This window comes from Carcharodon carcharias, chromosome 18, assembly GCF_017639515.1.
Source record: "Carcharodon carcharias isolate sCarCar2 chromosome 18, sCarCar2.pri, whole genome shotgun sequence".
Taxonomy (NCBI): domain Eukaryota; kingdom Metazoa; phylum Chordata; class Chondrichthyes; order Lamniformes; family Lamnidae; genus Carcharodon; species Carcharodon carcharias.
The window spans coordinates 2186649-2211647 of record NC_054484.1 but is presented as its reverse complement, the minus strand read 5'-3'; the positions used below and the strand labels follow the sequence as shown (position 1 = coordinate 2211647).

Sequence of the window (24999 nt, the reverse complement as noted above, 5' to 3'; positions counted from 1 at the left end):
CCACCTGCAAGATTCCTTCACCACCCTCACCCCAAGCCCCATACTACCCTGACTTGGAAATATATCGCCGTTCCTCCACTGTCGCTGGGTCAAAATCCTGGAACTCCCTCCCTAACAGCACTGTGGGTGCACCTACACCACATGGACTGCAGCAGTTCAAGAAGGAGGCTCATCACTACCTTCTGAAGGGCAATTAAGGATGAGCAATAAATGCTGGCCCAGCCAGCGAAGGCTACACCCCGTGAAAGAATAAATAAAAACCCTAGATGCTAACTTTGTGATTCAGGTACCAGGACACACAGATCCCTCTGTACCATTGAGTTCTGCAATCTCTCCCCATTTAGATAGTATACTGCTTTTCTGTTCTTCCTGCCAAAGTAGACAACATCACATTTTCCTACACTATACTTCGTCTGCCAAAGCTTTTCCCATTCACTTAACCTATCAACACCCCTCTGAAGACTCTTTTGTTTTGTTAGGAACAACGTATAACTTTAACTTTATTTTGGATTTATATTTGTGTGTTAAGGAAAGTGGAACATGGTTTTAGTTTCAGCGCAACACATCAGGGAGGGGGAAAGTTACCAGAACACTTTGAATCAGGAGGCAGTCACATCACTTAGGATAGAGTGTTCTGATTTGGCCAGTGGTCAGGGACAGGAGGGTATGACTGCAAGTGAGGATAGAAGCCTTGACGTTTGCAATTGTCCAACAGGTTTGAGGTTCTCCCACTTATTTGGATGAGAGCGGAGGTGCAGGGTGGATGAGCTAACTCGCCATGGCACCGTGGTACAGGAAGTCATTCAAGTTGGGGGGACTAAAAGGAATGTAGTTGTAGTAGGGGACAGTATAGTGAGGGGGCTTGATACTGTTCTCTGTAGCAAAGAATGTGAGTCCAGACGGCGGTGTTGCCTGTGCGTTGCCAAGATTCGGGACATCAGCTCATGGCTGGAGATGAACTTGCAGTGAGAGAGGGAGCATCCAGTTGCCATGGGCCAAGTAGGTGGCAAAGACTTAGGTAGAACTAGGAAAGAGGTTCTGTATAAAGAATGAGAAGCTAGGCACTAAATTAAGAAGAAGAACCATAAAGGTGGTAATCTCTGGATTATTACTTCAGCCGTGTGCAACTTGGCATAGGGTACATAAAATTAAGAGAGACAAATACATGGCTCAAAGGCTGTGTGGGTGAAGTGGGTTCCAGTACTGGGGCAAGTGGGGGCTGTAACTTCAGGATGGTTTACTCCTCAACCACGCTGGAACCAGTGTTCTAGTAAGCCACATAACTAGGGAGGTAGAGACAGTTTAAAACGAAATAGTGGGGGCAAGGGATCAAATTTGGGAAGGTGTGGTAAATCAAAGAATAGGGAAAAGGCAAGAGAGAAAGGTATTAATATGGGAAATGATAAACAGATATGACAGGAAGGGGCAGAGAGTACAGGGAGTACAAATCGAAGAGTAAATCAGCCAATACCTGGAGTATTGTATGTAGTTTTAGACTCCTTACTTAAGTAAGGATATACTTGCCATAGAGGGAATGTAGCAAAGGTTCCTGGGAAGACAGGACTGACGGGGTGGGCCATTTAGGAGTGAGATGAGGAGAAACTTCTTAACTCAGAGGGTGATGAACCTGTGGAATTCTCTACCACAGAGGGCTGTGGAGGCCAAGTCACTGAATAAATTTAAGAAGGAAATAGATAGATTTCTAGACTCTAAGGGTATCAAGGGGTATAGGGAGGGAGCAGGAGAATGTCATAGAGATAGGGGATCAGCTATGAAGGCCAGGTTTCACTCTGGGATCTGACTTGTCCAGTAATAACATCAGTTGGAATCGTAATAATATCCTCTTCACAACTTTCTTTCCTACCTATCTTTGCATTGTCAGCAAATTTGGCTACAATACCTCATCCAAGTCATTCAGATATTTTGTAAATAGTTGAGGCCCCAGCGCTGATCCCTGTGGCACTCCAGTCATTACAGTTTGCCAACCTGAAAATTACCCATTTATCCCAACAGTTTCCAATCCTCTATCCACGCTAATATGTTATCCATGACACCAGGAGCTCTCACCTTATGTACGAACCGTTAATGTGGCACAATACTGAATGCCTTTTGGAAATCCAAATATACTACACCTATTGGTTCTCCTTATCCATCCTGCCTGTTACATCCTCACAGAACTTTACTAAGTTTGTCAAACACTATTTCCTTTTCACATAATACAATCAAATCGAGTCAACATGGTTATGATATTCTAAGTGTCCTGCTACTACCTCCTTAATAATGGATTCTAGCATTTTCCCCATGACAGATATTAGAGTTACAGTTACCTGCTTGGCAAAATGGATCCAAAATTGGCTTAATGGCAGGAGGCAGAGGGTGATGGTTGAAGGTTATTTTTGCGACTGGAAGCCTGTGTCCAGTGGCACAACACAGGGTTCAGTGCTGGTTCCCTTGCTGTTTGTAGTGTACATTAATGATCCAGACATGAATGTAGGAGGTATGATCAGTAATTTCACAGATGACACAAAAATTGATGGTGTGGTGAATGGCAAGGAGGAAAACCTTAGATTACAAGATGATATAGATGGGCTGGTCAGATGGGCAGAACAGTGGCAAATGAAATTTAATCTTGAAAAGTGTGAGGTGATGCATTTTGGGAGGACTAACAAGGCAAGGGAGTACACAATGAATGGTAGAACCCTAGAAAGAACAGAGGATCAGAGGGTCCTTGGAGTGCATGTCCATAGATCCCTGAAGGCAGCAGCACAGGTAGATAAGGTGGTTAAGAAGGCATATGGGATACTTGCCTTTATTAGTCGAGGCATAGAATATAAAAGCAAGGAGGTTATGTTGGAGTTGTATAAAACACTAGTTAGGCCACAGCTGGAGTACTGTGTGCAGTTCTGGTTGCCACACTATAGGAAAGATGCGATTGCACAGGAGAGGGTGCAGAGGAGATTCACCAGGATGTTGCCTGGGCTGGAGGGTGTCAGCTATGGAGAGAGACTGGATAGGCTAGGGTTGTTTTCCTTAGAGCAGAGAAGGTTAAGGGGGGACCTGATTGAGGGGTACAAAATTATGAGGAGCATAGATAGGGTAGATAGGAAGAAACTTTTCCCCTTAGTGGAAGGGTCAATAACCAGGGGGCATAGATTTAAGGTAAGGGACAGGAGATTTAGAAGGGATTTGAGAAAAACCTTTTTCACCTAGAGGGTGGGTCGTATCTGGGACTCACTGCCTGAAAGGATGGTAGAGGTGGGTACCCTTACCACACTAACACTTGAAACACCATAGCATACAGGGCTCAGGGCCAAGTGCTGGAAAATGGGATCAGAGTAGATAGGGGCTTGATGACTGGTGTGGGCATGATGGGCCGAAGGGCTTCTTTCTGTGTTGTAAAACTCTATGACTCTTTGACTATGACTACGCTTTCTGTGTCCCACCTTTTTTGAATAGTGATATTACATTTACATTTTTTCAGTCCTCTGAGGCCTCTCCAGAATGTGGGGAATTTTGGAAGATTATAGCCAGTCATCCACTCTGTAGCCACTTCTTTGAAGACCCTCGGATGCAGGCTAGCTGTTCCACTTGTCGCCTTTAGTCCCATTAGTCTTTGGCATACATTTTCTCTAGTGATTGTGGTTTTTTTTAAGCTCTTCCCTCCCTTTTGCCCTTTGATTTTCTATTTTTGGGAAGCTTTTAGGAGCTATTGTGAAGACAGATGCAAAATACTTGTTCAAAGTCTCTGCAATTTCCTTGTTTCCCATTATTAATTCCCTAGTTTCACCCTCTAGGTGACCAATGTTGACCTTAGCTAGTCTTTTCCTGTTTATACACTTGTAGAATCTTTTACTGTCAGTATTATATTTCTTGCTAGTTTACTATCATATTCTAGTTTTCACTCTATTTTTAGTCATCCTTCACTGGTTTCTAAAATTTTCTGAATCTTCTGGCCTACCACTAATCTTTATTACACTGCACACCTTTACTTTGAATTTTATACCATCCCTAGCCTCCTCGGTTAGCCACAGATGGTGCATCCCTCTCATAGAATCTCTTTTCCTCAATGGAATATATTTGTTGAGAGTTATGAAATACCTTCTTTAAAAGGCCTGCCACTGTTTATCTACTGTCATAACTTTTTACTTATTTTCCTAGTCCATTTTAGCCAACCCTGTCTTCATACCTTTGTAATTGTCTTTATTTAAGTTTGACACTACTTTCAAACCCAAGGTTCTCACCCTTGAACTGAAAGTGAAATTCTACCATATTATGATCACTCTTGCCAAGTGGACCATTTACAATGAGAGCATTAATTAATCCTGTTTCATTACATATCACCAGGTAAGCAACTTTTAACTAGAGTTTAGAAAGAGATTAACCCTTAAAAACACTTAGAATTTCCTCATTCACCAAATTAAAGGAGGGCATTATTAACTTGCAGAATGGGCAAATAATTAGCAAACAAAATTCAGCACAGATAAATGTGAGTTAGTACATTTTGGGAGGAAGAATAGGGAGGTCACATTACTTTGAAGAAGCAAGTCTAGGTACAGTAGAGGAGCAAAGGGATCTCGGAGTATAATTTTTTAAAATTCATTTACAGGATGTGGGAGTTGATGGCTAGGCCAGCATTTATTGCCCATCCCTAATTGCCCTTGTTCAGAGGGCATTTAAGAGTGAACCACATCACTGTGGGTCTGGAGTCACATGTAGGCCAGACCAGGTAAGAACGGCAGATTTCCTTCCCTAAAGGAGATTAGTGAACCAGATGGGTTTTTATAACAATCGATAATGGTTTCATAGTCATCATCAGACTTTTAATTCCAGATTTTTCTTATTGAATTCAAATTCTGCCATCTGCCATGGCAGGTTTCAATCCCAGGCCACCAGAGCATTACCCTGGGTCCCATGGATTACTAATTCAGCAATAATACCTCTACATCATCACCTCCCCTAAGCACATCAATTAATGAAAAATTCACCACAAGGTCATAAAAAGGCAAATCAAAAACTGGGTTTTATTTCTGGAGTAGGGAACTTATACTAAATCTTTATCGAACATTGGTTAGATAACACACAGAGTATTGTGTGTAGTTCTGATGCAATACATAAAATGGATGTGGAGGTACTGGAGAGGTTGCAGAGAGTATTTGCAAGAATTATATCAAATATGCACGGGTTTACATATCAGGAAATGATTGACAGGCTGGGTCTCCTTTCTCTTGAAAAATGAAGACTGGGGGATGACCTAATAGAAGTCTTTAAAATGATGAAAGGTTTTCATAGAGTGGATACAGGGAGAACGTTTCCACTTGTGGGGAAGGGCAGGGCTAGAGGCCATCAATATAAGACAGTCAGCAAGAAATCCAATAGGGCATTCAGAAGAAAATTCTTCACGGCGTAGTATAGATGCTTTTCAGGGGAAGCTAAACAAGGATATGAAGGAGAAGCGAATAGAGAGTTAGGCAGATAGATTTAGATGAGGAAAGATAGGAGGAGGCTCAAGTGGAGCATAAACACCAGCATGAACTGGTTAGGCTCAATGGCTTGTTTCTGTGCTGTGAATCCTATATAATCCGATGTAAGTATCATAAAGAATAGCGGGTACCAACATCGATCCCTGGGGGGGGCCACCACTGCACACTTCAATGCAGTCTGAAAACAAATGCTCGCCAGTATCCTCTGCCCACTTATACATTATGTGGTGCACAGTGGCAACCCTCGCCTCTGAGTCAGAAAGTTGTGCAATGAAATCCCATTTCAAAAATTTCAGCAGGAAAATCTAATATGACACTCCCAATGCAGTACTGAGGGGGTGTTGAACTATTGGAGGTGCCACCTTCCAAATGAGATGTTAAACCGAGCCTTTCTCTGCTCTCAAACGTGGAATAGATTTCAGGAAACTACTTTGTAGAAGAACAGGGGAGGTAATCCTGGTGCCCTGGCCAATATCTATTACTCAAACAACAGCACTGAAACAGATTACCTGGCCATTATCAGATTACTGCTTGTGGGACCTTGCTGTGTACAAATAGACTACTGTGTTTCCGACATTAAAAGAGTGGCTGCACTTCAAATATAGTTCAAATGCTAAAGCACTTTGAGATGTCCTGAGGTTGTGAAATGTGCTTATATAAATGCAAATCGTTGTTTGCTTTCACAAACTTTTAATGATTTCTGTGCTTCATCCCATAACTCCCTCTGCTCCTCCATAGTTCATAGCTTCTCACCTTTTAAAATACACTCTGGTCTGTATTTTTTGTGTCCAAAGTGGATCACCTCCCTTTTCAACACTAGTTTTGTCTACTCACTTAATTGATCAATGTCAGTTTGTAATGTTCAACTCCAATCTACATTATTTATTGTGGCACCTGATTTAGTGTTTTCAGCAAAATTAGATAAAGTGTAGCTGAGGTCACTGAGTGAAAACTTGGAGTTTGGTGAGGGGGGAGTTCAGTGAAAGGGGGGGGATGGAGGTATTTGTTTTGTTTTTCTATCTTTCTCACCCTGTGGGCATTGGTTTCTGCTCTACTACAGGGAAAGGAGCTCACTTTTTGGTGAGTATCTGGTAAGTGGGTAAGTTCTATTCCATCCCTAAGGTTTAAAATAGCACACAACTTGGTGGTAAAGGTACAAAAATATATTAAAAAGCAACATAAGTAAGTGATTAGCATAATTAAGTAGTTATTTAAAACACATTAAGAATGGCAGGACAGGTGGTGTGTCAAGGCTGCAGCATGTGGGAGCTCCTGGGTAACATTGTGATCCAGGTCAAACACGTCTGCAGTAAGTGTTTGCAGCTTGAGGAGCTTCAGCTCAGAGTCATTGAGCTGGAGGCTGAGCTGCAGACACTGCGACACATCAGGGAGGGAGAAAGTTACCTGGATGCTTTGTACCGGGAGGCAGTCACACCATTAGGATAGGGTCTTCTGATTTGGTGAGTGGTCAGGGACGGGGGCTGTAGCAGGTAAGGGGACCCAGAAGAGTAGGTCTGTCAGTCACTGCAAATGTCCAATAGGGTTAAGGTTCTCTCATCTTGTTTGGATGAGAGCATGAGCTGAGGCTAAATGAGGAAACTGACCATGGCACCATGGTACAGGAAGCCATTCAAGTTGGGGGAAGCAAAAAGGAATGTAGTGGGATTAGGGGACAGTATAGTGAGGGGGATTGACACTGTTCTCTGCAGCAAAGAGTGGGAGTCCAGACGGCTATGTTATCTGCCCGGTGCCCGGTTTTGGGACATCTGCTCAGGGCTGGAGAGGAACTTGCAGTGAAAGGGGGAGGATCTAGTTGTCATAGCCCTTGTAGGTACCAACGACATAAGTAGAACAAGGAAAGAAGTTCTGCATGGAGAATATGAGGAGCTAGGCACCAAATTAAAAAGCAGAACCTCAAATCACAGAATCACAGAATCACTCAGTGCAGAAGAGGCCCTTCGGCCCATCGAGTCTGCACCGACATATGAGAAACACCTGACCTACCTACCTAACCTCATTTACCAGCACTTGGCCCATAGCTTTGAATGTTATATTGTGCCAAGTGCTCATCCAGGTACTTTTTAAAGGATGTGAGGCAACCCACCTCCACCACCCTCCCAGGCATTGCTTTCCAGACTGTCACCACCCTCTGGGTAAAAAAGGTTTTCCTCACATCCTTCCTAAACCTCCTGCCCCTCACCTTGAACTTTTATCCCCTTGTGACTGACCCTTCAACTAGGGGAAACAGATGCTGCCTCTCCACCCTGTCCATGTCCCTCATCATCTTGTACACCTCGATCAGGTTGCCCCTCAGTCTTCTCTGCTCCAGCGAAAACAACCCAAGTCTATCCAACCTCTCTTCATAAATGTTTCATCCCAGGCAACATCCTGGTGAATCTCCTCTGCACCCCCTCCAGTGCAACCACATCCTTTCTATAATGTGGCGGTCACACAGTACTCCAGCTGTGGCCCAACCAAGGTTCTCTACAACTCCAACATGACCCCCCTACTTTTGTAATCTATGCCTTGATCGATAAAGGCAAGTGTTCCATATGCCCTCTTAACCACCCCACTAACATGCCCCTCCGCCTTCAGAGATCCATGGACACACACGCCAAGGTCCCTTTGTTTCTCAGAGCTTCCTAGTGTCATGCTGTTCATTGAATACTTCCTTGTCAAATTACTCCTTCCAAAGTGCATCATCTTACACTTTTCAGGGTTAAATTCCATCTGCCACTTATCTGCCCATTTGACCATCCCGTGTATATCTTCCTCTAGCCCAAGACACTCAACCTCACTGTTAACCATCCGGCCAATCTTGTGTCATCTGCAAGTTTACTAATCCTAATCCCCACATAGTCATCTATGTCATTTATATAAATGACGAATAATAGGGGACCCAGCACAGATCCCTGTGGTACACCACTGGACACTGGTTTCCAGTCACTAAAGCATCCTTCTGTCATCACCCTCTGTCTCCTACAACTAAGCCAATTTTGAATCCACCTTATCAAATTACCCTGTATCCCATGTGCATTTGCCTTCTTTATAAGTCTCCCATGTGGGACCTTGTCAAAGGCTTTGCTGAAATCCATATAAACTACATCAACTGCACTCCCCTCATCTACACACCTGGTCACCTCCTCAAAACATTCAATCAAATGTGTTAAGCATGACCTCCCTCTGACAAAGCAATGCTGACTATCCCTGATCAAATCTTGCTTCTCCAAGTGGAGATAGATTCTCTCCTTCAGAATTTTCTCCAATAGTTTCCCTACCACTGATGTGAGACTCACTGACCTGTAGTTCCCTGGCTTATCTCTACAACCCTTCTTAAATAGTGGAACCACATTAACTGTTCTCCAGTCCTCTGGCACCTCCCCCGTGGCCAGAGAGGAATTAAAAATTGGGTCAGAGCCCCTGCGATCTCCTCCCTTGCCTCCCTCAGCAGTGTGGGACACAAATCATCCAGACCTGGATATTTGTCCACTTTTAAGCCTGCCAACACCTCCAATATCTTGTCACTCCCTATATCAATTTGCTTAAGTACCTCGCAGTCTCTCTCCGAGTTTGATACCTTCATCCTCATTCCTCATTCAAAGGTTATAATCTCTGGATTATTACCTGAGCTGTGTGAAAATTGGCATATGGTACATAAAATTAGAGAGATGAATACGTGGCTCAAAGATTGGCATGGGAGTTGCAGATTCAAGTTTGTGGGGCACTGGCACCAGTACTGCAGAAAGTGGGGGCTGTACTGTTTGGATAGTTACACCTGAACCATGCTGGGACCAGTGATCTTGCAAACCGCATAACTAGGTAAGAAGAGAGGGTTTTAAACTAAATATCGGAGAGAAGGGATCAAATGGCGAAAGACGTGACCATAAGACCATAAGACGTAGGAACAGAAGTAGGCCATTCGGCCCATCGATCCTGCTCTGCCATTCAATGAGATCATAGCTGATCTGATAATCCTCAACTCCTCTTTCCTGCCTTTTCCCCATAACCCTTGATTCCCTTACTGATTAAAAATCTGCCTATCTCAGCCTTGAATATACTTGATGACCTAGCCTCTACAGCCCTCTGCCATAAAGAATTCCATAGATTCACTACCCTCTGAGAGAAGAAATTCCTTCTCATCTCTGTCTTAAATGGGTGATCCCTTACTCTGAGATTATCCCTCTGGTCCTTGACTCTCCCAAAAGGGGAAACAATCACCCAGCATCTACCCTGTCAAGCCCCCTAAGAATCTTATTTGTTTCAATAAGCTTGTCTCTCATTCTTCTAAACTCCAATGAGTACAGGCCCAAGCTACTCAACCTCTCCTCAGAAGAAAATCCCTCCATACCCAGGATTAACCTAGTGAACCTTCTGTGGACTGCCTCCAATGCAGTCCCCTTAGATGAGGGGACCAAAACTGTTCACAGTATTATAGATATGGTCTAACTAGTGCCTTGTATAGTTTTAGCAAGACTTCCCTATTTCTATACTCCATTCCCTTTGAACTAAAGGCTAACATTCCATTTGCCTTCTCTATTAGCTGCTTTTTGGGATTCATTCATGAGGACCCCCAAATCCCTCTCTGCTGCAGTTTTCTTCATTCTTTCTCCATTTAAATTATTAGCCAATTTATTGGAGTTTTTTGAAGAAGTTACATGGGCTGTGGATAAAGGGGAGCCTGTAGATGTGTTGTACTTGGATTTCCAGGAAGCAAAGATTACTTCATAAAGTAAAAGCACATGATCTAGGGGGTGACATATTAATCTGGATAGAAGATTGGCTGGCAGAAAACAGAGAGTATACATAAAAGGGACTTTGTCTGATTGGCAGGATGTGACAAGTGGAGTACTGCAGAACTCTGTGCTGGGGCCTCAGCATTTTACAATTTACATCAATGACTTAGATGAAGGGAGTGAAGGTATGGTAGCTAAAACTGCAGATGACACAAAGCTAAGTAGGAAAGTATGTTATGAAGAAGACAAAATGAGTTTGCAGACGGATATGGATAAGTTTAGTGAGTGGGTAAACATCTGGCAGATGGAGTATAATGTGGGGAAATATGTTCACTCTGGCATGAAGAATAAAGAAGCAGAGTATTACTTTAACATAGAACGGCTGCAGAATTCCAAGGTGCAGAGGGATCTCAGTGTTCTCAAGCACGAGTCACAATAAGTTAATATGCAGGTACAGCATGTAACCAAATAGGCTTATGGAATGTTATCTTTTATAAAGAGGAGAATTGAACGTCAAACTAAGGATGTTATGCTTCAGTTATACAGGGCACTGATGAGACAGCCTCTCGAATACTTTGTGCAGTTTGGGTTTTCTTATTTAAGGAAGGATGCAAATGTGTTGGAGGAGGTTCAGAGGAGGTTTACTAGATTGACACCTGTAATGAGTGGGTTGTCTTATGATAAAAAGGTTGGACAGACTGGGCTTGTTTCCACTGGAGATCCTGAATGGTCTTGAATAAGGTGGAAAGAATGTTTCCTCTTGTGAGTGAGTCCAGAACTAGGGGGCATTGTTTTAAAATTAGGGGTCGCCCTTTTAGGACAGAGATGAGAAGAAATCTTTTCTCTCAGAAAGTTGTGTGACTTTGGAACTCTCTGCCTCGGAAGACAGTGGAGGTGGAGTCACTGAATATTTTAAAGGCAGAGGTAGATAGATTCTTGTTAGGCAAGGGAATCAAAAACGTTATTGGGGGTAGATGGGAATGTGCAACTCAAAACACAAACAAATCAGCCATTATTGAATGATGGAGCAGACTTGAGGAGCCAGATGGCCTACTTCTGCTCCTATTTCCTATGTTTGTATGTTCATCTTCATTATTTATAAATATAGCGAAAAGCTGAGGCCCCAGTACAGATCCCTTGGAGACATAACTAGCCTTCACTGAAAGTGGATAGGACACTCGGAAGGGTATGGAAAAAGGCCAGGCCTCCACATTTTGTGAAGTTGTCGATTCATGGCCCACTTCCATTGTCAAGGTGCCCAACCCCCACTTGCAATTGGGATGCTAGAATTTACAGTGGCCATTGGGTCCACCTTGCCTATGTTAATGGAAGCTGTTTGATTGAGATTGTCCAATCTGATCCATTTGAAGTTTCACCTCACATAGACTGATGAAAAATATTTTTTTCAACAGGGTATTTGCTCACCGGAACGACCCCACTTTAGATGATCTCATCCCACAAGAGTATGTTCTGTACCTGTGTCCATCAGGTCCACTCTGGGACAAGCTAATGGCATTCTGGACCAAAAGTCAACAACATTGTGGTCGGAATCAAGCACACGAAGTCTTCCCACATGTTACTCTCTGCCATTTCTTCACAGTAAGACAGTTTCCTACCTGTGGAATATTAGCAAAAGTCTTCAACATTGCTGATGTGATATCAACAGTTGTTTCCTTTATAGAAGCTTTAATATGGAATGACCAGCAAAATACATTAAAGTTTCTAATGAGGGATGGGCTAGTTGAGTTGAATGGCTTCCTCTGCTACTTACCCTAGTGTGATACAGTGACATGCATATTGCATTAGTATAGTCAAACTCGCTGTGTTTAAAACTGCACTAGTACAGTCACAATCATTTTATATTCAAGACCGAGATAAACAAATTCTTCAACTATAGGGAGTCAAGAGTAATGGGGAATGGCAGTATAATGGCAATGTACTGGACTAGTGTCTAGAGCGTTTGCCCAGGCCTCTGGACTACATGAATTCAGATCCATTGCAACTGAGGAACTTAATTTAATTTAATAAATCTGAAATAAAAGACTAGTCTCAGTAATGGTGACCACGAAACTACCAGAATGTTGTTAAAATTCTAACTGATTCACTAAGGTCCTTCAGGGAAGGAAATCTGTCAACCTTACCCGGTCTGACCTTCGTGTGACTCTAGACCCACTGCAATGTGGTTGACCCTTAAATGCCCTCTGAAATGGCCTAGCAAGCCATTCAGTTGTATCAAAACCATTACAGAAAAGTCACACAAAATAAAACAGGGTGATCTACCCAGCAACAACTGACAACAAAGGCAACCCCTGCCTAGCTGATTCTGCAAATATCCCCTTAATAGCATTTGGGGCTTTGTGCCAAAACTGGGAGAGCAGTCCCAAAGGGTAATCAAGCAACAGCCTGACAGGGTCATACTCATCAGATCCTTATAGCCAATGTCCCACACTCTTCCATCACCAACCCTGGGTAAACCCTGTCTCCCAGAGGTGGTGGCACAGTGGTATGTGGTTGGGAGGGAGTTGCCTTGGGGGTCCTCAGCATTGACTCTGGACCCCATGAAGTCTCATGGCATCAGGTCAAACATGGGCAAGGACATCTCCTGCTGATTACCACGTACCGCCTTCCCTCAACTGATGAATCAGTGCTTCTCCTTGTTAAACATCACTTGGAAGAGCCATTGAGGGTGGCAAGGGCAAAGAATAGGTGGAGAACTTCAACGTCCATTTCCTAGAGTGGCTTATTAGCAAGACTACTAACTGTAACCACATGTTCCAGTATAGCCCCCTCTCTACCATTACCACAAAGCCAGGGATCAACCCTGGTTCAATGAAGAGTGCAGGAGGGCATGCCAGGAGCAGCTCTATGCATAGCTAAAAATGATGTGTTAACCTGATGAAGCTATAACACAGAACTACTTGCATGATAAGCAACAGAAGCCACACCAGCCCTGCATAACTGAAGCATAACCTCTCAATTTCTGTATTCAGTTCCCCTCACAATAAACAATAACACTCTATTAGCTTTCTTAATTAATTTCTGAATCTGTATACTAACTTTATATGATTCATGTACTAGGACACCCAGATCCCTCTGCATCTCAGAGCTCTGCAATTCTCACTGTTTAGATAATACGCTTCTCTTTTGTTCTTCACACCAAAATGGACAATTTCACACTTTCCCACATTATACTTCATTTGCCAGATGTTTGCTCACTCACTTAACCTATCTATATCCCTTTGTAACCTCCTTATGTCCTCTTCACAACTTACTTTGCTACCTATCTTTATGTCATCAGCAAATTTAGCAACCATACCTTCCGTCCCTTCATCCAAGTCATTCATATAAATTGTAAAAAGTTGAAGCTCCAGCACTGGTCCCTGTGATACAAGACTCATTACATCTTGCCAACCAGAAAATGATCCATTTATTCCTACCCTCTGTTTCCTGTTTGCTAGCCAATCTTCTATCCATGCCAATATGTTGCCCCCTACATCATGAGCTTCTATTTTTTGCAATAATCTTTGCTGTGGCACCTTATCAAGTGCCTTCTGGAAATCTAAATACAGTACATCCACTGGTTCCCCTTTATCCACAGCATATGTTACTTCTTCAAAGAACTCCACTAAATTGGTTAAACATGATTTCCCTTTCAGAAAAACATTGTTGACTCTGCCTGATTACCCTGATTTTTTTCTAAGAGCCCAGCAATAACATCTTTAATAAAAGATTCTAACATTTTCCCAATGACAGATATTAAGCTAACTGGCCTGTAGTTTCCTGCTTTCTGCCTCCTTCCCAGATAGAATAAAGGAGTTACATTCACTATTTTCTAATCTAATGGAACCTTCCCCAAATCAAGGGAATTTTGGACAATTAAAACTAACGCATCAACTATCTCACTAGCCACTTATTGAAAGACCCCAGGATGAAGTCCATCAGGACCCAGGGATTTGTCAGCCCACAGCTCCAACAATTTTCTCAGTACCACTTCCCTGGGGATTGTAATTTTCTTGAGTTCCTCCCTCCCTTCCATTTCCTGATTTACAGCTGTTCCTAGAATGTTACTTGCATCCTCTACAGTGAAGACCAATGCAAAATACCTGTTCATCTGCCATCTTCTTATTTTCCATTGTTAATTACCCAGGCTCACATTCTATAGGACCAACGTTCAATTTGTTCACTCTTTCCTTTGTTAAATATCTATAGAAACTCTTACTAGCTGTTTTATTATTTCTAGCTAGCTTTCTTTTGTACTCTATTTTTCCTCCTTATTAATCTTTTAGCCAGTCTTTGCTGTTTTTTATATTCTGTCCAATTTTCTGACCTGTCACGCATCCTTGACCAATTATATGCTTTTTCTTTAACTTTGATACAATCCTTAACTTGTTTAGCTAACTATGGATGGTGGATCCTCCCATTGGAATTTTTCTTTTTCGTTAGAATGTATCTATTCTGTGTAATCTGAAATATCCCCTTAAATGTCTGCCCCTGCAACTCGATTGACCTATCCCTTAACCTAATTTGTCAGTTCACTTTAACTAACTCTGTTTCTATGCCCTCATAACTGCCCCTATTTAAATTTAAAATAATAGTCTTGTATCCATTCTCTGCCTCAAACTGATTATAAAATTCAATCATATTATGACTACTACCAGCTAGAGGCGTCTTCACTATGAGGTCATTAATTAATCCAATCTCGTTGCACAACTCCAGCTCTAGTATAGCCTGCTTGCTGGTTAGCTTCAGAACATGCTGTTCGAAGAAACTATCCCAAAAACACTCAATGAACTCCTCACCTAGGCTACCTCTGTCCATCTGATTTTTCCAGTCTATCTGCAGATTAAAATCCCCCAAGATTATTGGCATACCTTTCCAACAAGCTCAAATTATTTATTTCTTTATACCCTGTCCTACCGTGTGGATACGGTTAGGGGGCCTGTGCACAACTCCCACAATTGACTTCTTGTCTTTATCATTTCTCATCTCTACTCAAACTTAGATCATCCCTCTTTATTGTGCTAATGCCATCAGTAATTACCAGAGCAACCCCTCCATCTTTTTCTAACTTCCTGTCCTTCCTAAATGTCACATACCCATCAATATTCAGGTCCCAATCTATGTCATCCTGCAGCCATGTCTCTGCAGTGGCTATCAGGTTGTACTTATTTATTTCTATTTGCACTTTCAGTTCATCTGTTTTGTTTTGATTGCTGTGTGCATCCAGACATAGTGTATTTAGTTTTGTCGTTCTATTATTTGTGTAACCTCTAGCCTTATCTGTTCATTTACTGTTAGATTTGTACTCTCTATCCCTTCCTCTCACGGTCTGTTTATCATTTCCCATATTAGTACTTTTCTCTCTTCTCTTTCTCTACTCTTAACATTTGAACATATGAACAAAGAGCAGGAGTAGGCCATTCAGCCCCTCGAACCTACTCCACCATTTAATAAGATCATAGCTGATCTGATAGTAACCTCAAATCTGCATCCCAACTACCCCCGATAACCTTCCATCCCCTTGCTTACCAAGAATCTATCCATCTCTGCCCTAATATATTCAAAGACTCTACTTCCACCGACTTTTCAGGAAGAGAGTTCCAAAGGCTCAGGACCCTCTGAGAGAAAAAATGTCACCTCATGTTTGTTTTAAATGGACTACCCTTTATTTTTAACAGTGACCCCTAGTTCTAGATTCTCCTATAAGAGGAAACATCCTCTCCACATCCCCCCTGTCAAGACCCCTCAGGATCTTATATGTTTCAATCAAGTCGCCTGTTACTCTTGTAAACTCCAGTGGATACAAGCCTAACCTGTCCAACCTTTCTTCATAAGACAACCTGCTCATTCCAGGTATTAGTCTGGTAAACCTTCTCTGAACTCCTTCCAATGCATTTACATCCACTCTAAGGTGACCAATACTATACACAATATCTAGGTGTGGTCTCACTGGTGCTCTTTATAACTGAAGCATAACCTCCCTACTTTTGTATTCAATTCTCCTCATGATAAGTGATAACATTCTATTAGCTTTCCTAATTACTTGCTGTACCTGCATACTAACCTTTTGCGACTCATGCACTAAGAAAACCAGATTACTTGCATCTTAGAGCACTGTAATCTCTCACCATTTAGATAATATACTTCTCTTTTATACTTCTTGCCAAAATGAACAATTTCACATTATCCCACATTATACCCCATTGGCCATATCTATGCCCATTCAATTAACCTACCTATATCCTTTTGTAACCTCATTATGTCATCATCACAACTCATTTTCCTACCTAACAGCAAATTTGGCAACCATCCCATCCATCCCCTTTTATTTTCTGCTATTAACCTTTGGTGTGGCACTTTATCAAATACCTCCTGGGAGTTTAAGTAGAGAACATCCACCAGTTCCCCTTTATCCACAGCACATGTTACTTCCTCAAAGAACTCCAATAATTTGGTTAAACATAATATCCCTTTCACAAAACCATGTTGACTCTGCCTGATTACCTTGAACTTATCCAAGTGCCTGCGTAGCTTCTTTAATAATAGCTTCTAACATTTTCCCTATGACAAATGTTAAGCTAACTGGCCTGTAGTTTCCCATTTTCTATCTCCCTCCCTTTTTGAATAAAGGAGTGATATTTGTTTTCTTCCAATTTAGTGGGACCTTTCCGGAATCTAGGGAGTTTTGGAAAATTTAAACCAATACATCAACTATCTCATGAGCCACTTATTTTAAGACACTAGGATAAAGTCCAACAGGACCTGGGCACTTGTCAGCCCACAGCTCCAACAATTTACTCAGTACCACTTCTCCGGTGATTGTAATTTTCCTGAGTACCTCCCTTCCTTCCATTTCCTGATTTATAGCTGCTTCTGGGATGATTTAGTAACTCTTCTTAATTTTGATCCATTGCCTTCAATATTTAGCTTAAAACCCTCTCTACTTCCCTAGTTATGCTGCTTGCTAGAACACTGCTCCCAGCATGGTTCAGGTGGAGGTAGACCATCCTGTAAAATTGAAGCGCATGGGATTGGGGGTAATGTATTGAGATGGATAGAAAACTGGTTGGCAGATAGGAAACAAAGAGTAGGAATAAACGGGTCTTTTTCCGAATGGCAGGCAGTGACTAGTGGGGTACCGCAGAGATCGGTGCTGGGACCCCAGCTATTCACAATATATATTAATGATTTAGATGAGGGAATTAAATGTAATATCTCCAAATTTGCAGATGATACAAAGCTGGGTGGGAGGGTGAGCTGTGAGGAGGATGCAGAGATGCTTCAGTGTGATTTGGAGAAGCTGAGTGAGTGGGCAAATGCATGGCAGATGCAGTATAATGTGGATAAATGTGAGGTTATCCATTTTGGTAGCAAAAACAGGAAGTCAGATTATTATCTGAATGACTATAAATTGAGAGAGGGAAATGTGCAACGAGACTTGATTGTCTTTGTACACCAGTCGCTGAAGGTAAGCATGCAGGTGCAGCAGGCGGTAAAGAAGGCAAATGGTATGTTGGCCTTCATAGCCAGAGGATTCAAGTACAGGAACAGGGATATCCTGCTGCAATTGTACAGGGCCTTGGTGAGACCACACCTGGAATATTGGGTGCAGTTTTGGTCTCCTTATCTGAGGAAGGATGTACTTGCCATAGAGGGAGTGCAGCGAAGGTTTACCTGACTGATTCCTGGGATGGCGGGTCTGACATATGAGGAGAGATTGAGTCAATTAGGATTATATTTGCTGGAGTTCAGAAGAATGAGGGGGGATCGCATAATAACCTATAAAATTCTAACAGGACTAGACAGGATAGAGGCAGGAAGGATGTTCCCGATGGTGGGGGAGTCCAGAACCTGGGGTCACAGTCTAAGGATATGGGGTAAACCATTTAGGACTGAGATGAGGAGAAATATCTTCACCTGGAGAGTGGTGAGCCTGTGGAATTCATTACCACAGAAAGTAGTTGAGACCAAAGAATTGTATGCTTTCAAGAAGGAGTTAGATATAGCTCTTGGGGCGAAAGGGATCCAAGTGTATGGGGAGAAAGCAGGAGCAGGCTATTGAGTTGGATGATCAGCCATGATCATAATGAATGGTGGAGCAGGCTCGAAGGGCCGAATGGCCTACTCCTGCTCCTAGTTTCTATGTTTCTATCCCAATTGTACAGCCCTCACTTTCCCCAGTACTGGTGCCAGTGCCCCATGAACCGGAACCCATTTCTACCACACCAATTTTTGAGCCACACATTCATTTCTCTGATCTTTTTTGTCCTGTGCCAATTTTTAGTGGCTCAGGTAATAATCCAGAGATTATTATTGTTGAGGTCTGCTGCCGAGAGCCAATGGAACCTTCAATCCCCCTCATTATACCGTCCCCTACTACCACTATATTCCTTTTTGCTCCCTTCAGGCCTGTTGGACAATTGCAGAGGCTGAAACTCCTGTTCTCTTGACCTCTAGGTCCACTTACCTGTCTCACTCGCAGTCACACCCTCCAGTCCCAGACCACTGGCCAAAACAGAAGACCCTATCCTGAAGGGTGTGAGCACCTCCTGGTACATAGTGTCCAGGTAACTTTCCCCCTCCCTGATGCATCGCAGTGTCTGCAGCTCAGCCTCCAGCTCAATGACTCTGAGCCGAATCTCCTTGAGCCACAAAGATTCACATGTTTGCCCTGGATCACAATGGCATCCAGGAGCTCCTTATCCTGCAGCTGTAACACATCACCTGTCATCCTCGATGCATTTTAATTAACGACTTAATTATCTTATTCAATTAATTATTTTCCTTTTTTATATATTTTACTAACCTCATCATCTGTTTGTGTACTTTTTTTTATTCATAAGAACATAAGAAATAGGAACAGGAGTAAACAATTCAGCCCCTCGAGCATTTGTTCATGGGATGTGGGCATCGTTGGCTAGTCCAGCATTTATTGTCCATCCCTAATTGCCCTTGTATGTTCAGAGGGCATTATTAAGAGTCAATCACATTTTAAAACTTAGGAATAGAATAGACCTTAACCATTTACCAGATACTCACCAAACAGCTAGCTCCTTCCCCATAGTGGAGTAAGAACCAATTCCTTCAGGGTGAAAACGTTAGAAAAAGCAAAAGAGCACCTCCCTCCCCTCTTCACCTAACTCCCTCATTCACCCAACTCCCAGCACTCTTGTTCAAAGTCACACTCCAGTCCTATGCCCAGCATACCGTATGCTTCATCAATGACCTTCTCTCCACCACAGAATCAAGATTATTGCACACAAGGAAGCCATTCAGCCCATCATGTTTCCATGCTGGCCCTACGCAGGAGCAATTCACCTCGTGTCATTCTCCACTCTTTTCCCTGTAGCTCTGCAAGTTTTTCCTTTTCACATAATGATGCAATTCCTTCATGAACACCTCAATTGGATCTGCCTCCACCACCTCCCCGCCCCCCAGGCATTGCATTCCAGGTCCTAACATGATCACTGCTTAAAAACCTCTCCTCATGTCACCATTGCTTCTTTTACCAATTGCCTTAAATCTATGCCATCCATTTCTTGATCCTTCCACCAATGGGAACAGATTCTCACTATCTACTCTGTCCAGACCCCCCATGATTTTGAATACTCCAAACCTCCTCTCAACCTTCTCTTCATCCAGATCTAGTTCTCCAAGGAGAACTATCCCGACTTCTCCAATATTTCAATGTAGCTGAAGTTCCTCATCCCTGGTGTCATTCTCGTGAATCTTTTCTGCATCCTCTCCAATGCCTTCACAAAAGTGTTGTGCCCAGAACCGGATGCAATACTGGAGTTGAGGATGAACAAGTTTTATACAGGTTTATCATAGCTTCCTCGCTTTTGTACTCTATGTGCCTCTTAATAAAGCCCAGGATACTGTATGCTTTATTAACTGCTCTCTCAACATGTTCTGCCACCTTCAATGGTTTACACACATATACACGCAGGTCCCTCTGCTCCTGCACCCTATGGAATTGTACTCTTTATTTTATATTGTATCTCTGATGTTTTCCTACCAAAATCAATCATTTCAAGGACAAGAACAAAAGACAAAAAGGCGAATAAGAAAAGAGATAGGCAGATAAATCAAGGGCAAGAATCAAACAGGGCCTCAGTGAAATATAGTGGGAATGGGACAAATAATGTTAAAAAGACAAGCCTTAAGGCTTTGTGCCTGAATGCGAGGAGCCTTCGCAATAAAGTGGATGAATTAACCGTACAAATACTTGTAAACACGTATGGTATAGTCGGGATTACAGAGACATGGCTGCAGGGTGACCAGGGACGGGAACTGAACATCCAGGGATATTCAGTATTTAGGAAGAACAGACAAAAAGGAAAGGTGGTGGAGTTGCATTGCTGGTTAAAGAGGAAATTAAGGCAATAGTGAGGAAAGATATTAGCTCCGACGATGTGGAATTTGTATGGGTAGAGCTGAGAAACACTAAGGGGCAAAAAAAGTTAGTGGGGTTTGTATATAGACCCCCAAACTGTGGTGGTGATGTTGAGAATGTCATTAAACAGGAAATTAGAGATGCATGCAATTAAGGAACATCTGTAATTTAATCTGCATATAGATTGGGCAAATCAAATTAGTAACAATACTGTAGAGGAGGAATTCCTGGAGTGTATATCGGATGGTTTTCTGGACTAATACGTTGAGGAACCAACAAGGGAACAGGCCATCCTCGACTGGGTATTGTGTAATGAGAGAGGAATAATTGGCAATCTAGTTATGCGAGGCCCCTTGGGGATGAGCGACCATAATATGATAGAATTCTTCATCAAGATGGAGAGTGATGTAGTTGATTCTGAGACTAGGGTCCTGAATCTTAATAAAGGAAACTACGATGGTATGAGGCGCGAGTTGGCTATGATGGATTGGGAAACGTTACTTAAAGGGATGATGGTGGATAGGCAATGGCAAACATTCAAAGAACGCACGGATGAACTGCAACAATTGTTTATTCCTGTCTGGCACAAAAGGTAAAACAGGAAAGGTGGCCAAACCATGGCTTACCAGGGAAATTAGAGACAGTATTAGATGCAAGGAAGAGGCATATAAATTGGCCAGAAAAAACAACAGACCTGAGGATTGGGAGCACTTTAGAATTCAGCAAATGAGGACAAAGGGATTGATTAAGCTTGCAGGGAACATGAAAGCTGACTGTATAAGTTTCTATTGGTATGTCAAGAGAAATAGATTGGTGAAGACACTCAGAAACAGGGGAATTTATAATGGGGAACAAAGAAATGGCTGACCAACTAAGTACATACTTTGGTTCTGGCTTCACAAAGGAGGACACAAATAACATACCAGAAACGTTGGGGAACACAGGGTTTAGTGAGAGGGAGGAACTGAAAAAAATCAGTATTGGTAGGGAAATGGTGTTGGGGAAATTGATGGGATTGAAGGCTGTTAAATCCACGGGGCCTGATAATCTACATCTCAGAATACTTCAGGAGCTGGCCCTAGAAATAGTAGGTGCACTGGTGGTCATTTCCCAAGATTCTATAGACCCTGGAACAGTTCCTACAGATTGGAGGGTAGCAAATGTAACCCCACTCTTTAAAAAGGGAGGTAGAGAGAAAACAGAGAATTACAGACCAATCAGCCTGACATCAGTAGTGGGGAAAATTCTAGAGTCCATTATGAAAGATTTAGTAGCTGAGCACGTGGAAAACAGTGGCAGAATTGGACAGAGTCAGCATGGATTAATGAAAGGGAAATCCTGCTTGACAAATCGACTGGAATTTTTCGAGGATGTAACTAGTAGAGTTGATAAGGGGGAGCCAGTGGATATGGTTTATTTGGACTTTCAGAAGGCTTTCGACAAAGTCCCATATAAGAGATTGGTGTGTAAAATTAAACTGCATGGGATTAGGGGTAGTGTATTGAGATGGATAGAAAACTGGTTGGCAGACAGGAAACAAAGAGTAAGAATAAACGTGTCTTTTTTTGAATGGCAGGCAGTGACTAATGGGGTACCGCAGGGATCGGTGCTGGGACCCCAGCTATTCACAATATATATTAATGATTTAGATGAGGGAAATAAATGCAATATCTCCAAATTTTCAGATGACACAAAGTTGGGTGGGAGGGTGAGCTGTGAGGAGATACTTCAGTGTGATTTGGACAAGCTGAGTGAGTGGGCAAATGCATGGCAGATGCAGTATAATGTGAATAAATGTGAGGTTATCCACTTTGATAGCAAAAACAGGAAGGCAGATTATTATCTGAATGGCTATAAATTGAGAGAGGGGAATGTGCAACGAGACCTGGGTGTCCTCGTACACCAGACGCTGAAGGTAAGCATGCAGGTACAGCAGGTGGTAAAGAAGGCAAATATTGGCCTTCATAGCGAGAGGATTCGAGTACAGGAGCAGGGATATCTTGCTGCAATTATACAGGTCCTTGATGAGCCCACACGTGGAATATTGTGTGCAGTTTTGGTCTCCTTATCTGAGGAAGGATGTTCTTGCTATGGTGGGAGTGCAGCAAAGGTTTACCAGACTGATTCCTGGGATGGCGGGACTGACATATGAGGAGAGATTGAGTCGGTTAGGATTATATTCACTGGAGTTCAGAAGAATGAGGGGGGGAATCTCATAGAAACCTATAAAATTCTAACAGGACTAGACAGGGTAGATGCAGGAAGGATTTCCCGATGGTGGGGGATTCCAGAGCCAGTGGTCACAGTCTGAGGATATGGGGTAGACCATTCAGGACTGAGATGAGGAGAAATTTCTTCACCCAGAAAGTGGTGAGCCTGTGGAATTCGCTACCACAGGAAGTATTTAAGACCAAAACATCATATGTTTTCAAAGAGTTAGATATAGCTCTTGGGGCAAAAGGATTAAAGGATATGGGGGGAAAGTGGGAGCAGGCTATTGAGTTGGATGATCAGCCATGATCATGATGAATGACGGAGCAGGTTCGAACAGCCTAATGGCCTACTCCTGCTCCTATTTTCTATTTTTCTATACTCTGATGATTGGAGTCATACCTAGCACATTATGGTTATTGGAGGTCAATCATCTCAGTTCCAGGACATCACTGCAGTAGCTCTCAGGCTAGTGCCCTAGGCCCCATCATCTTCAGCTGCTTCATCAATGACCTTCCTTCCATCAAAAGGTCAGAAGTGGGGATATTCCCACGATGTTCAGCACTATTAGCAACTCCTCAGATACTGAAGTAGTCCATGACGAAATGCAGCAAGACCTGGACAATATCTAGGCTTGGCTAACAGATGGCAAGTAACATTCATACCACACAAGTGCCAGGCAATGACCATCTCCAACAAGAGAGAATCTAATTGTTGCCCCTTGACATTCAATGGCATTACCATCGCTAAATCCCCCCTATCAACATCCTGGGGCCTATCATTGACAAGAAACTGAACTGGACTAGCCATATAAATACCGTGGCTATAAGAGCAAGTCCAAGGCAAGGAATCCTGCGACGAGTAACTCAACTCCTGACTCCCCAGATCCTGTCCACCACCTACAAGGCACAGTCAGGAATACTCCCCACTTGCCTGGATGAGTGCAGCTCCCACAACACTCAAGAAGCTTGACACTGTCCAGGACAAAACAGCCCACTTGATTGGCGGCCCATCCACAAGCATTCACTCCCTCCATCACCGATGCACTGTGGCAGCAGTGTGTACCATCTACACGATGCACTGCAGAAGTCACTCATGCTACTTAGGCAGCACCTTACAAGCCCACAACCACCTCCATCTCGAAGGAGGGCAGCAGATAGATGGGAACACCACCACCTGGATGTTCCCTTCCAAGCCACGCACCATTCTGGCTTGGATATATATTGCCGTTCCTTCACTGTCGCTGGGTCAAAATCCTGGAACTCCCTCCCTAACAGCACTGTGGGTGTACCTACACCACATGGATTTCGGCAGTTCAAGAAGGCAGCTCACCACCACCTTCTCAAGGGCAACTAAGGATGGGCAATAAGTGCTGGCCCAGCCAGCGAAGCCCACATCCCATAATTGAATATATGAAAAAAAAGAGTGAGAACAGATCTGAACCTGGTAAATTGGAATGAAAGAATGGTAGGCAAAATTGTAATTGAACAATGGCCTGCCTTTAAAGAGGAGATAGTTCAGGCATAGTCGAGGTACATTCTACAAGGGGGTAAATTAAGACAAACAAGCCCGAGATTCCTAAAATGAAGCAGAAAAAAGTATGACAAATGTCAGATTGATAATTGAGGTAAGACTGGGCTGAATATAGAATCTTCAGGAGGGAGTGAGAAAGGAAATAAGAGCAGCAAAGGAAGAGTATGAGAAGAGACTGGCAGCTAACATAAAAGGCTATCTAGAAGTCCACTCTAGGCATATAAATAGTAAATGGGTGGTAAAAGGAGGTAGGACAAGCTAGGGACCAAAAATGGGATTTATCATGGAGGCAGAGGACATGGCTGAGATACTAAATTAGGTCTTTGCATCTATCTTCAACAAGCAAGAAGATGCTGCCAAAGTCATAGCGAAAGAGGAGGCAGTTGAATGGCTCCATGAGCTAAAGGTTGATAAAGAGGATGTACTTTAGATGCTGGCTGCACTTAAAACTGATAAGTCACCAGGACCAGATGAATTTCACTCACTGAGGGAAGTGAGTGAAAATTGGGGAGGTACTGGCCGTGATCTTCCAGTCCACCTTAGATTCAGGGATGGTGCCATAGGTCTAGAGAATTGCAAATATGATCCCCTTTGCCAAAGATAAGCCCAACTACAGCTTAACCTCGATGGTGGGAAAGCTTTTAGA

At 42.8% G+C, this 24999-nt stretch overlaps 1 protein-coding gene across 1 annotated transcript in view; it reads left to right on the top strand.

Annotated features, from left to right (window-relative positions):
- LOC121290902 (ubiquitin-associated and SH3 domain-containing protein A-like) overlaps positions 1–24999 on the top strand; it is a 247238-nt gene that overhangs the window by 44084 nt on the left and 178155 nt on the right. The window contains exon 3 of the mRNA XM_041211939.1: positions 11626–11812. Coding sequence (XP_041067873.1) covers positions 11626–11812 — 187 coding nt within the window. The remainder of the gene's footprint in view (positions 1–11625; positions 11813–24999) is intronic.